The sequence below is a fragment of the Trachurus trachurus genome (assembly GCF_905171665.1).
Source record: "Trachurus trachurus genome assembly, chromosome: 10".
Classification (NCBI taxonomy): domain Eukaryota; kingdom Metazoa; phylum Chordata; class Actinopteri; order Carangiformes; family Carangidae; genus Trachurus; species Trachurus trachurus.
The window spans coordinates 24617038-24630067 of record NC_139894.1 but is presented as its reverse complement, the minus strand read 5'-3'; the positions used below and the strand labels follow the sequence as shown (position 1 = coordinate 24630067).

General features: G+C 40.4%; 1 protein-coding gene across 1 annotated transcript; it reads left to right on the top strand.

The window, feature by feature from the left end:
- Positions 1-4019: 4019 nt before the first annotated feature.
- Positions 4020-5396, top strand: foxi3b (forkhead box I3b; the record flags this gene model as incomplete). The annotated part of the gene is made up of 2 exons (XM_083980660.1): positions 4020-4611; positions 4831-5396. The coding sequence occupies 2 exons, from the start codon at positions 4020-4022 to the stop codon at positions 5394-5396; spliced, it is 1158 nt and encodes a 385-aa protein (XP_083836786.1).
- Between the last annotated feature and the right edge of the window lie 7634 nt (positions 5397-13030).

Below are 13030 nucleotides of genomic sequence, written 5' to 3'. Positions count from 1 at the left end.
CAGGCTTAACGTGGGTGTTTTCTCTATGCTCCTTTGTGCATGTTAATATATGTGGCCTGCTCAGAAGCTTTCCAACAACAGCCAAACCAACACAATTTTCACAATCACAAAAGGTCACTGCTTATTTGGATACTTTCATTTGATTTATAGCAAATACAATTGAAGAGAAGAATAACTGCTACATGGGCAATGATTTGTTTTTGCTTTTAGACTATGTTTTCCAGACACAGAGCATTACCTCTTTTCTTCATTCCTCGGTTTCAGGTTGAGCTGGGGAAGTTCCTTCAGAACGTCTTGAATTTTTCAGGATTGCCAGCTTGTCAGGACAGCCAACACAAACAATCAGATCACACTGCCACAGCTGGGTTTGCACTGCAGACAGACAACAAATATCCTGTTCCATAACTGACTCAGGTTTAAGATGTGCAAAAGTTAGATAAAGGCTCCAAACCAACTACTGGTGAACTTAATGGCAAACAGGCTAAGGGGAAAATGTATTTGTATACACATTGTTCTTGTGTGTAAATATACTGTTATTACTATGTGAAAGCAGTACTGGTATGACTGACACAAGATATGCCAATGTGTTACACTGTAGTAAATGTAAAAACCATAAATTATGTTTCTGTGTCTAAAAGTTCTCTTCCAACTACTTATGAAGAACTAATTTAAACAGAAACACTGATATGATAATAAACAGCTCTCCAAAAACTTACTTTGTGCAACAAATCTTTGGTTTAGTATTTTTCGTTCTCTATTTGAGGCCTCAAAACATTAAAACAAGCACTAGCCCACAAAAGTAAGCTGCAATGCTAGAGAACATGTTGTATCATTTTGTCAGCACAAATTGTTAAAGTAGAAACAACTTGGAAAAAAGAGGGGACACCGCATTAAGTGTCACAGTACTAACATTTCAGTTTACAGAGTTTAATATCTAACAAATCTCTGATGTTTGTTTGCAGTCTTTGAGCTCAAAGTTAGTATGCATTTATAAATAAGACATCACAGTAAGAAGATTACTCTGACGGCCTCTTCACCCACATCTGTCCCCTCTGGCAAGAAAGTAGCTGCAAAATCATGCCTCACATCAAATGGCCTGGTGGACACACTGAGGCTTCCTTCAGTTACTTCTATCTATCTGCCCATCAGCAGTCAGCTATGTGACAGACACCATGTAGTATCATGTAGCTCTACACCACTGACATCAAGCAAAACTAAGTTGTTGGGGGTTTTCTTCCCCCCCAAGTTTGCAGCAGTTGGTTTACCACAATCCACTTTTGGCTATCACATTTCGGATCTAGGATAACAGTGACATCATACACTTTGCATATTTGCAAATAAATCATCAGGGTCGTCTTACTGTTCAAATTGATGCTTGCCATTTTTGGAGGTGTGAAGGGAGGAATGGGGATAATAGGTTATACATACATGCCAGTTGATCCATACAGCTAGACAAGGAATCCAACCCTCTCAGTATGTTTTCCATATGAGTGCAGGCAGTGGTAGTGAGTTTTTCTTTGCTCTTTAGGTTTTCCATCTGAAAAAAAAAAAATTACACAAGCACAAAACAGTCTGTCAATTATAAACAGCCTGAAACACAGTTCTGCATGCTGGTGTTTCATTCTGACAAAAGGCCAAACATGATAGTACGCTGACAGAATATAACATGTTAGTTCATGCCTACAGAAGAATAACAGAAGACAATCTTATTTTAATCTTATTTATTAAATTTCTGTGGATGAACAGGTCAAAACACTGAACGCAAAACAAATATTATTTGAAGGCCAAACTAACTTCATTTCTTTAGTGAAAAAACAACATGGAAATCCATGGTCCCACCCCACAGTATATAACATTTTCAATATTGAACACAATACAAATTCATTTAGTGCCGTTTCAAAACTTTATCACCTATATTTAAGTGTAGAACTTGTGAACTGGGAACTCATAACAACATCACATCTGAGTAAGTGCTGTGGCATCAGGGTCGGGACTCGGGACATTTGTCCCTCTCTGGCTCCTGTTCACGGTCTCCGTACACAGCGCCTCTACATTTGTTCCAAGCTTCTTCCAGTTTCCTCATGGCGGCCCCCACCTCCGGACTGGTCCGCAGTGCCACTATGTCATAAGCCATCCAGGTCAGCTGCACTGCAGGTGGACGACAAGAAGGGTGGTCATGTTTGCAAAAACAAGTTACAAGTTGCATTAGATACAATACTTTGTTAATACAGCGTCTTATACCACAGTCCACACTTTACTGTAACATTGCACAGAGAGTGCTGAGCAGCCTAAAGTTACCTGATATGTTTTCAGCGGCATCAATCAGTCTCTCTAAATCTTTGTCCAGCTCCGACACGTCCTCCTTGTTGTCCAGCGGACGTTTAGCGGGCGAAGGTGAATCAACCATCTAAATTACAAACCGACACATTGAGTAGCCTAGTATAAAAATATAATCTGACAGAGAATAATCGACTACAACTGACTAACTACAACAACACCTAAAAGTATTTCCCTGCTGCCATCGGTCACGGCACTAAAGCTTAACGTTTGACTGACTGTTATCACGACGCTGCAGCCGTTAGCTTCGTAATGTCACCGAGAAGAGTTAGCTTGGTAAACTCCGCTAAAGTGAAGAGTTTCACTTGTTAGCGGATAGCCAAGAGTCGCGACTCTTTCTGTATGTAATATCTTGTATTTTAATCAGTTGTTTATAGGGCCAGGAGCTATTCATTCATTTAAAAGTTTGCCAAACTTACGTCAGGAAGCTTTTCTTCGTTCGTTTTTCTCGACAGCTCACTAGCTCAGGCACGAACTAGCTAAACAGAGGAGACGCGCAGTTCACGTTTAAATTGGGATGACGTCACTCCCATTGCTCGTCAGGATAATTATCACATGTTTATTTTATTCCTAAATAAACCTATTGTATTACATCCTACAAGTGTCAGGAGGAAGGAGACGTGTATTCATAAGAAATCAGAATATTATCAGTTACGTATTAGAGAACTGTGGTATTCTTTAACAATATTAGGTTATGTTAAAAAGTAGCCTTTTTTTTCAATTTGCCAGTTTAATAGGCCTAAGTGTAGCCTAATTATCCCAACATGAAGGGGCCTAATTAGAGCCATAACCACAGATGTTAAAAAAGTAGGCTACCCTTACAGAAACTGCATCTAATCTGCATTTGCCAGTGCTATTACAATCCATTTCTTTCCCTAATGTTCAAAGTTTTGATGCTCCTATACATTTCTCCTGGGCTATAGTTTTAACCAGGTTTTAAAAAATAATAATAATAGCCTAATAATAATCGTTAATACTGTTGTTGTTTAGATAGTCTTTGTTATGGACTCAGGTCCATTATAAATAAAAGGAGACAATACAAAGACACACACAATAGCCAGATAGATGTTTAGTTCATTGCTGTTATTTTATTATTTTATTTATTGCAGTAAGATTTACACCCCATAAATGCTTCTTTTGACCAGTTGCCCCAAAAAAGCAGCAAACCAGCACACATTTGCCATTTTACTTGAAAAATGACAGAAATAAAAAACCTGCCTGTTACTGTAATCATCAAAAAAAGAATGGCAGGATGTCTGAGTTAAAATAATGTTGGAATAGTTGTTTGAGTGGAAAATTATTTGATTGAGGACAGTCTAAACCTGTGGAGGAACTAAAATAGCTGACAGCAGGAGAAAAAAAACAGGAGAAAGCAGACTACCGGTACTCACCTGAGAAAGCAACCAATCAGGGGAGGGAGGGGGTGTTTCCAGGGAGAGAGATAAAGCCGGTATGACAGGTGACATCTTGACATAAAGCAAGGGCAGACAGACAAGAAAAGGGGGAAGAAGACTGCTCTACAACTTCAAGGGAGACCATCTTTTGGATCAACTTTCATTCAAATGCCCACAGAGGACTGAACAGGAAAAGGACTCTTGCCAAAAAAAGAGTGTTTGTTATCAAAAGGAGGACAGCCAAAGCCAAAGAGCTCAGCAGACGTACCAAAAGGTGAGAACTTGACAATGTCTTCATTTGAGGCACAGGGCCAATCACCTCCTCGATGTGGCCCTCAGTTTCCCAGCCTTGGCCAGGAGCCCCCTGAGCTCAGCATGTACAGTGATTGCTATTACCCTCCTCCCTCACTGCCGAGTCCTCAGCGCACCACTCCAACCTCCTACGACCTGGGTGACTACACCACCTCCCCAAACCCTTACCTCTGGTTCAACGGCTCTGGGATCAACACACCTCCGTACCTGGCTACCACCACCCCGGGTAACCCGGGCCCTCCCTTTGTTCCTCAGCACTACGGCATGCAGAGGCCTTACCTTGGTCCAGCTGGAGGGGGCCCAGGAGGAGAGTTGAGCTGGTTCTCTCTGCCCTCACAAGAAGACCTGATGAAGCTGGTCAGGCCCCCTTACTCCTATTCTGCTCTTATTGCTATGGCTATCCACGGAGCACCAGACAAGAGACTGACTTTGAGTCAGATTTACCAGTATGTTGCAGACAACTTCCCCTTCTACAACAAGAGTAAAGCAGGCTGGCAGAATTCCATCAGACACAATCTGTCACTCAACGACTGCTTCAAGAAAGTGCCCAGAGATGAAGATGATCCAGGTAATATTTGAATACCTAACTTCCCATTTGATCTTTTGATTCTTGAATATTTTTGAATATTTCTCCTGTCCATTCTGGACTAATACGTTATAATAATATCATCTCCATTTAATGTGCTGCTGTTTCTTGTTGTGTGTTAAACATTTTTCAAGCTGTTTACCCATTTTCAAACCCCTAATTTAATCTTCTCAACTTCCCATTTACTCTTTGACATGGCAGGAAAGGGCAACTACTGGACACTCGACCCAAACTGTGAGAAGATGTTTGACAACGGAAACTTCCGCCGTAAAAGAAAGAGGAAGTCTGATTCCCTGGCTGGCGCTGACAACGGTTCAGGGGCTCCAGAATCAGGGGACAGCGAGAGGGGCAGCCCCAAACACCCAGCGAATTCTGCCCTCGACATCTCTCCCACAGCGGACAGGATCCCCTCCCCTTCATCATCAGGGCCTGCACCGTGTCTGAGCAGCTTCTTGTCTGAGATGTCCGGAGTGACGTCTGGAGCGGCTAGTGAGGTGGGAGGCGATGGGCTAAGCAGGCCGCTACAAATGAACCTTCCTTTAGATGGGCCTCATAGACCTGCACAGCCTGGAAGCTTTAGTAGCTACTCCCCCAACACCGTTGGTTCAGAGTGGGTACAAGTGCCAGCTCCCCCTGTGCTATCTTCTTCACCCACCCACTCTTACACTAGTCCCATTCTCAGCCAGTACAGTGGTTCCAGTGGGCACTTCTACCCTACACTGGGCTCAGCAGGGATCGTCTACCATCGTGAGGGCACAGAGGTTTAATAAGACATTGAGGGTGGAAAGGTTTGATTTGAAAAGACTCTTAACAGGAAATTGTACTTGTCTGGTTACTTTTGTTTTTAGAGAGGTTCTGATGTGAAAGACACTGCAGACACACACAAACACACAGCGTTTGTTTGCGCTGACTGAGACAGTTGAGATCACTATAGCGTGTGACAGCAGAGTAAAAAGGCTTTGATTCCCACAGGAACCGCTGAGTCAGCCGTAGCGGACTACGAGTGTCACTCCCTGAAACCACAGTCAGCCTCACTATCAGATCCTCAGTCAGCTTTTATTCCATCCTGAGCTGCTCTCTATCAGATCTGACTCATTATTAACAGATCCGAGATCTGATCTGCTGACATCAGGCCATTCCACTCTGCTATCTGTATTTCTTTGAAGGGTATCACACATACAACGCTCTGACAGCATATTTAGAGGGGTAGTTAAATTACACCAGTGTCTACAAACTGTGTAGTTTACTGCCTTCATAGAATCAACAAAAAGGTAAAACGTAGACTGGCTTTACTGCTAAGTGAAACTATCGGATGAGCTTACAGTCTTGAAGTCTGATGTACAGGTGGTAGTTGTAAATATTTCTCCATTTGTTGTGTAATGTTATACATTTATATTATTGTTGGTTTGTTGGTGCAACTGTTATTGTGCAAAATGGATTGTTGATATATGGTGTATGCTGTTTATGTTGTGTTTTTGTTATGAATAAAAAGGTTTTAGAATTCTACCTTTGCATCTCTCATTTTATTTTATAAAGAATACATTTCTTATTATTGCACTTAAGCGACTGGCTGTATGTGGTGTCTTCCAGCCACCCCCACCATTTTGACAAAGTTAGATGATAAGCTCTTACTGACAGAAAACAGTCCTGCCAGAAAAGCGATGACCAGTAGTGTAAAACCTGCATGTCGGTGTAATCTGATCTCTGTGTGATGGATAGTTAACTGATTCTCCAGCCTAAACGTTGAGACTCCACATTCCCATGGTGTCCCTCTACACGACACTAAACACTGAAATCTCCCTGTCACACCATCTTTACACAGATACTGCTGACTGGATACAGGCAGCTTCACTGAGGCAGATGGACCAACTATGAAAAGGCTGTAAAGATGCTGAAGTATGGTTTAACTGCTAAATAAACAAAATGACTCATTATAGTTCACAAACACATTAATCCATAATTGCTGGAAGAATTTTCACCACTATAGTTATCCAACAGTGGAGAGCCAAAACTCTAACTGTACAAGCAACAGCTATGAATTGCGTGAAAGGAAATTTTTTTTATTTGCTCTGAGAAACAGGTTTGCAATGCACAAAGGCATTCACAGTTAGTTTCCATAGAGATGTACTTGATACAAATGATAAAACATAAAAAGATATATTAGTAATGTACCAAGAAGAAACAATTATAATATAATATGTATTGTAAAATTAGAATATAATAAATATAAAAGTTATAAAATAACACAATAAATGTTTTACACAAGAAGTCAGGTGGACAAGAATCAGATTTTTGTTTATTTTTGTTTATTTCTTGATAGACCAATGGTAATACTTGTAGTAATATAATTTAGATTTCCTTTCGTATCCCAACCACTGGAAAACATTAGTAGACTTCACCAAAACACAATAAATCTGGGCTGTTGAGAATTCTATACCAACAGATCGAAAAGGGTTGGTTCTCTATGGATTATTTAAAATACAAAAGTTATTAAGTATAACATGTACAATTTGCTGTATATTTTTCATTTTAGTTATATCCTGCACATGTTATTGAAATAAATATAAACGCTTGGATCAGTGTCAGCCTTAGGCCTTTATTTACCCTGAAACAAAGGCAGCATGACAGTCATTTACACTAAACACAAGAAAGAAAGAAAGAAAGAAAGAAAGAAAGAAAGAAAGAAAGAAAGAAAGAAAGAAAGAAAGAAAGAAAGAAAGAAAGAAAGAAAGAAAGAACAACAGACACAGATCAAGTGGAATTTAACATCCTGGCACAAAATAAAAAGTGTATTAGTGGTTGCAGGTTAGCAGGTCAGCCTGTCAAAATTTGCATAACTGATTTCAAAACAAGTAATGAGACTGCATTAGGATAGATCCTAAGTTCTGCTTGATCAGATGACTTGCGAGCATATCTGATTGAACTGCCTCATACTGTGCCATAAACCTCAGAACTCATTCAGGGAATCGTGACTCTGCCAAATTCGTAGACCGGTATGTCACCAGACCCCTTTTACTGGGGCACAAGCCCCAGTATAAATGAGCTGTGCCCCCAGTATAAATGTCATATAGACAGTACACTTTAATGCTTGAAGAATAAGCACAGTCGGTTCAGACTGAATAGAGCGTAATGGCTGGCAACGCCCATGTTCGTAGGTAAATACAACATCTTTTCATACAGATATTACAGTGGGATCAGGGGCATTTGTCAAGAAATAATAAGTAAGACGTAGGAGATAAGCATAAAGAGGGAAGACAAAATATATACAGGAAAGAGAAAGTACAGCAGGTGTCCCAACATGTTGTACTTCCACACCATATTGTCTTGGCACTGCGAAGAGTTTGTTTTTTTCCATTTCTTCAGTTCAAACTTTGCGCAAGCAGGTGAAAGAAGTGGTGTCAAACACAGGGGTGGCCTCTCGCCTCGTCGATCAAGGATGAGCCCTGAGTGTACCTGCCAAGTGCCAACAGAAACATCATTGGGCTTTTGCCTCCCAGACTTCATTAACAGCAGACATCACCTTCTGCTGCTCTTATTCAGACAGTTTCAAATTGATGCAAATTTGTAACCGTTAATCACACCACGGATAGGGATGACAAGGTCAGCGGGGAGAAGGTGGTGTTCCAGATGGAGCTTTCCAGATAAGACATTGCAAAACCTGAGGGATTTACCTTACCAACTCATTGAAACCCAAGTCAATTAGCTTTTCTTGTAAATCATAACACAATGCACAGTTTGACATTTCGGAACTTCCCTTGTCTGTTTGTTAGTTTCTTCTACATTCTGCGCTTGGACAGTTGCCTCAGCCACAAAATTAATACACTGTCAAACTTGATATAACAACCAGCTATTATAGTTCTTTCTCTTGGCATTTCTCCTAAGCTGCATTTACACACAAAACACTGTGACACCTTTCTCCGTATAATAACAGCTCTTTGATTTTGCTGCCAACTTCTCCTTTAAAGAATTCAAAATGAACCTGTGATGCATTGTGTTGCAACCTAATATGCATGTATGTGGAACCTAATAAGCTCTATACTGTATGACTGAGGGATACCCTGCACAGCATCCATCACTCACACGTTACTGTAGCTATGGACCTTTCTTGCCTCAGGCAGTAGAATTATTGCTCAACAGAATGATATGATTAAAATCTATAAGTCCTCATCTCCACCTGCCGCCTGGCTCGTGGCAGTCTTCCACACACCTGTCGAAGTAACGGAACGCACCCACACACACACACACACACACACATACTCTCACACACACACACACACACACACATACATTCGTTTATGTGTGCAAATGTGTTCAGGTTGCAGTGCGGTGCTTACAAGTCTGTGGTGTTTATAATATAAACTCAGGCAGGGAACGATTAGACCCAAGCTGCTATGCATGAGGGATTTGTGTTGGTCCTGATTATAGCAGCGCAAAAGAGATTTCACACTTCACTGTGCACTGGAGAAAGAGTTTGTAAAGTCTGACAGTTAGTAAATCTGTTCAAGCTGATTCCTCTTAAGTGAATATAGCTTTTTCACTTTGGAAAACTGCTAGCTGAATTGAAAGCCAACTGTCCTGGTACCAAATCAACCCAAAACACACACAAGGACACACGCGCCCTCTGTATTTACTAAAACAGTCATGTCCTATCAAGGCTGTTTAGTAAACGGTAGCAGAGAACATCAAGCCTGGAGACATGTCGTCATGCCCAGTGCTCCAGCGCTGCATTACCAGCTTGCTGTTATGTGTAAACACCCGCACACACTCCTGACACAAGCACAGAGGTGATGAAAGGAATCAAGAACCTTGAAGTCACTGAACAAACTTTACTCTTTTCTTGTACTCTCTAAAGGTCAATGGAAAATGCTAGAATTCCTACATTTTCTCAGCTCATGGCACGTGGCCAAGTGCTGTTGGCTGTTAAAACACATAAAAATGTTCTTACTATGAAAATGTTCCTGTTGTTAAATTTGCAGCTGAACACTCAAAAAGCACTGATCCCACTAACACTGCTCAGCAAAATAACTCTCCACGTAAGTTCTCAGCCACCTGCCAAGTTGTCATCACCAATGTCCAGCAAAAATATCCATGGTAACAGTCCTAGTTTGCTCAAATCCAATCCAAGTTTTCCATGTGCAAGTGTGAAAAACGCAGCAGCTCCAGTGTCTCAGAGTCCAGAGAAATAAGGCAGTGAGTGATCTCCCCTTCCTAAACATGGCTTATATACACGATTTGGGGAAAAGCGAAGTTTAAAGACAAACAGAGAGCACAGTGAAAGCGTGTGTATATATGAATCATTACTATTTCACCCTAAAATATTTTCCATGTCAACATGCAGTAAACATGGCGATATGAGCAGGGCTTTGCAGTGAGGGAGGGAGAAGAGAAAGTAGAGGGGAATGAAGTGTCTGAGCTGAATGCATGGGGGAGTCTGAGATATCAGAAGCTGTAACCATCCTCTGCTTTTACCCAATTCATTGAATCAAGACACACTGAGCTTTGGGCTTTATCACAGTTTACCTGGTTAATAGAAGACATGTGGTACTGAACTAGGTCAGAGGTGTGATTCAGTCAATGAAGAAGTTATCAGAGTTTCAGTCATTCAGTCATCCATATCCATGTTTGTAGCATGACTGCCAATGGGACATCCAAGGTAGTTAACCCTAACAACAATTTTTATGTGTAACCATGAAATCCTGTACAGACCTTTATAATCCCTAGTGGATCAATTCTATAAACTTTGGTGATCCCTTGACTTTATCTGCAGTGCCACCAGCAGGATGACATTTTTTGGCTTTTAGATGGATGAGTTTTGTTTTTCACAGACATGGTCCCCAGAGGATCCTAATATCCTAATGACTTCAGACAACCCCTGACCTTTCCTCCAGCGCCACCAGCAGGTTGACATTTGTGGTAAGAGTTAAATGTCTGCATGACTGTGGACCCTTCTGTTGAAAAAGAACATAACCTTGGTTGTAAATTATATGCATGTCCTTTTAATACCAAAATAATGTGAGTAACAATGACTTAACAAGTGAAAAGCACCACAACATGCAGCAAAATTGTAAAGGGAAATGTGGAAATAAGACAGTGTTGATTCATTTTGTACTTCGGTTATTGCCTCTGATAAATACCTGACTGCCCTGGTAAAGTCAAAGAGTTAATATAATACAAGAGGCATTATTTACGTTCTCACAGAGTTTTATCTAATATGAGTCCTGGATGGAACAAGGAGCAAAATTATTTTCTGAGTATGAAGCCCAGCGGATTACGTTCATGTCTCCTGGATGCCAGCTCAATCACACAGACTTTATGAGGCTGTATTTTAGCATTCAGGGTGGCATGGCTGTGTCTGTTTAGTAGGCAGTCTGTGCACTAATGCACTCAGTATGACACAAACTCACATTTATTTCCATTAACCGGCCCTGAAAACGGACCAGACAGCGTGTGTGTGATCCAAACGGTGGCCACTTTAGATGATAAACTACTCAACACAAAACCAAACTGAAAAATAGGGAAGAAAAACAAATAAGCATGGCACAGTTTCCAGTCTGTTAATGTGGCCATTAACCTTCAGACACAAGCTCCCCTTCAATTTTGCCTCAGGCAGATTCAGAATAAGAATGTGTATCCTCCTACCCTATGCTTATGTAAATAGTTGCTGATATGGAACAGACCTTAAAGTTGTTTTTCTTAAAAACGTCATATCGCATCACTCCAGGATGATTATGCAAAGCTGCGGTGTTGGCACTGTAACCCAAACCCCACTGTTTTTAATCATTTGAGATATGGCTGTGGTTTCTTTTCATTTTTGTGTTTTGGTAAATGATGATAATTGTGGTAGCTATACACCAATAGAGTGGCAGCTCGCCAAAGTCCTCTTTCCAAACATTTAGTATCTAGTTCTGCATATGACACAACTTAGCAGGACATACTGATATTCATTGTAATGCAAAGAGTTACAAAAACATTTAAAATCGAATCATAGTGATCATGTTTGCTTCAGTTGCAAATGCTGCAGACATACACACCCCACACGGAAAGAACCTATAGGTTTTAATATAGGTTTGAATATATGTGACATACATAAAATTGGCCGTTTTCATATACGCATATGCTAATATATATGGTGCATATATGCACAGATAAACTGCATATAGGTTTCATATATGCACATATATATACTCATGAGGATATATAGGATATATATATAGGATATATATATATATATATATATATATATATTTGCATATATGGAACCTATATGCAGTTTATCTGTGCATATATGCAGCATATACGTATATTAGCAAATATGCGTATATATGAAAACGGCCAAATTTATGTATGTCACATATATTCAAACCTATATTAAAACCTATAGGTTCTTTCCGTGTGGGACTGGACAGGTATTGGCACAGATGGGGGCTGCAGCATTGGCTGCAGCAAGAAATCAAAGAACTTACCAGAGTGTGTAGACTCAATAGATCTTTTTGAGACCACTGACACTCCACTATGTTGTAAACACGCAGAGATGCTGTCACTGCAGCAAATAATACACACAAGCTTTGTATCAGAGTCTCTTCACATAATGGAAAAGAGGGAGAGATGTGTTGATTTGTAGCTACACACCAGGAAACACTAAGCACTACAGAAGTTGCTTCATTATTATTATTATTATTATTATTATTTTTAAAGTTCAACATGAATAGCACAGAATGGTGGACTATTACTCCTTCCACATATCAAGGTGCATGCAGGGCAGTAACAAAAAAACACACACACTACAATTTACTGTATTTACTTCAGAATCTTGTTTTTGAGAAGATTAAAACAAAAAGGGCATCACTCATGATCATGAAGACAATAACTCCACTCTGTTATTGTCAAAGCCGGATGGTTACCTCTAATGCACTACACATCACATCTGCTGATAGGAAATGTCCCAACAGACGTGTTGGTCCTGAATGCTTTGAAAGATCCGGTGAGCTCCTCTTTCAAACCCCCATAACCTGTGTGTTATGACACACTGCTCTGACTCCAGCGACAAAAACAAGATCTCCTGACTGGTTAGACTACTGGGGATTTTCCGGTACGGTAGCTAGAGTCTTATATGGAGAGTAATTTTAAGTAAAGATGTCTCTGATAACGTAAAAGTCACTTATATTTTGACGGCTTCTCTTGCACGGGTCAAATGTTGAATATCTCCACAATTTAACTGATGCTGTAGAAGCCTGACTGGACTTTATTGGCCCATATGAGGTCTGACAGGGTGTAAAATAGTTTCATCCACCATGGAACTGTTAAAAGTTGAAGAGCTGATCAAGTCTGTATCATGAGTCTTTTTCATACCCTATTAGATGAGCAAGTAGCACATAAATGCAACATCTAAGACTCTCAAATT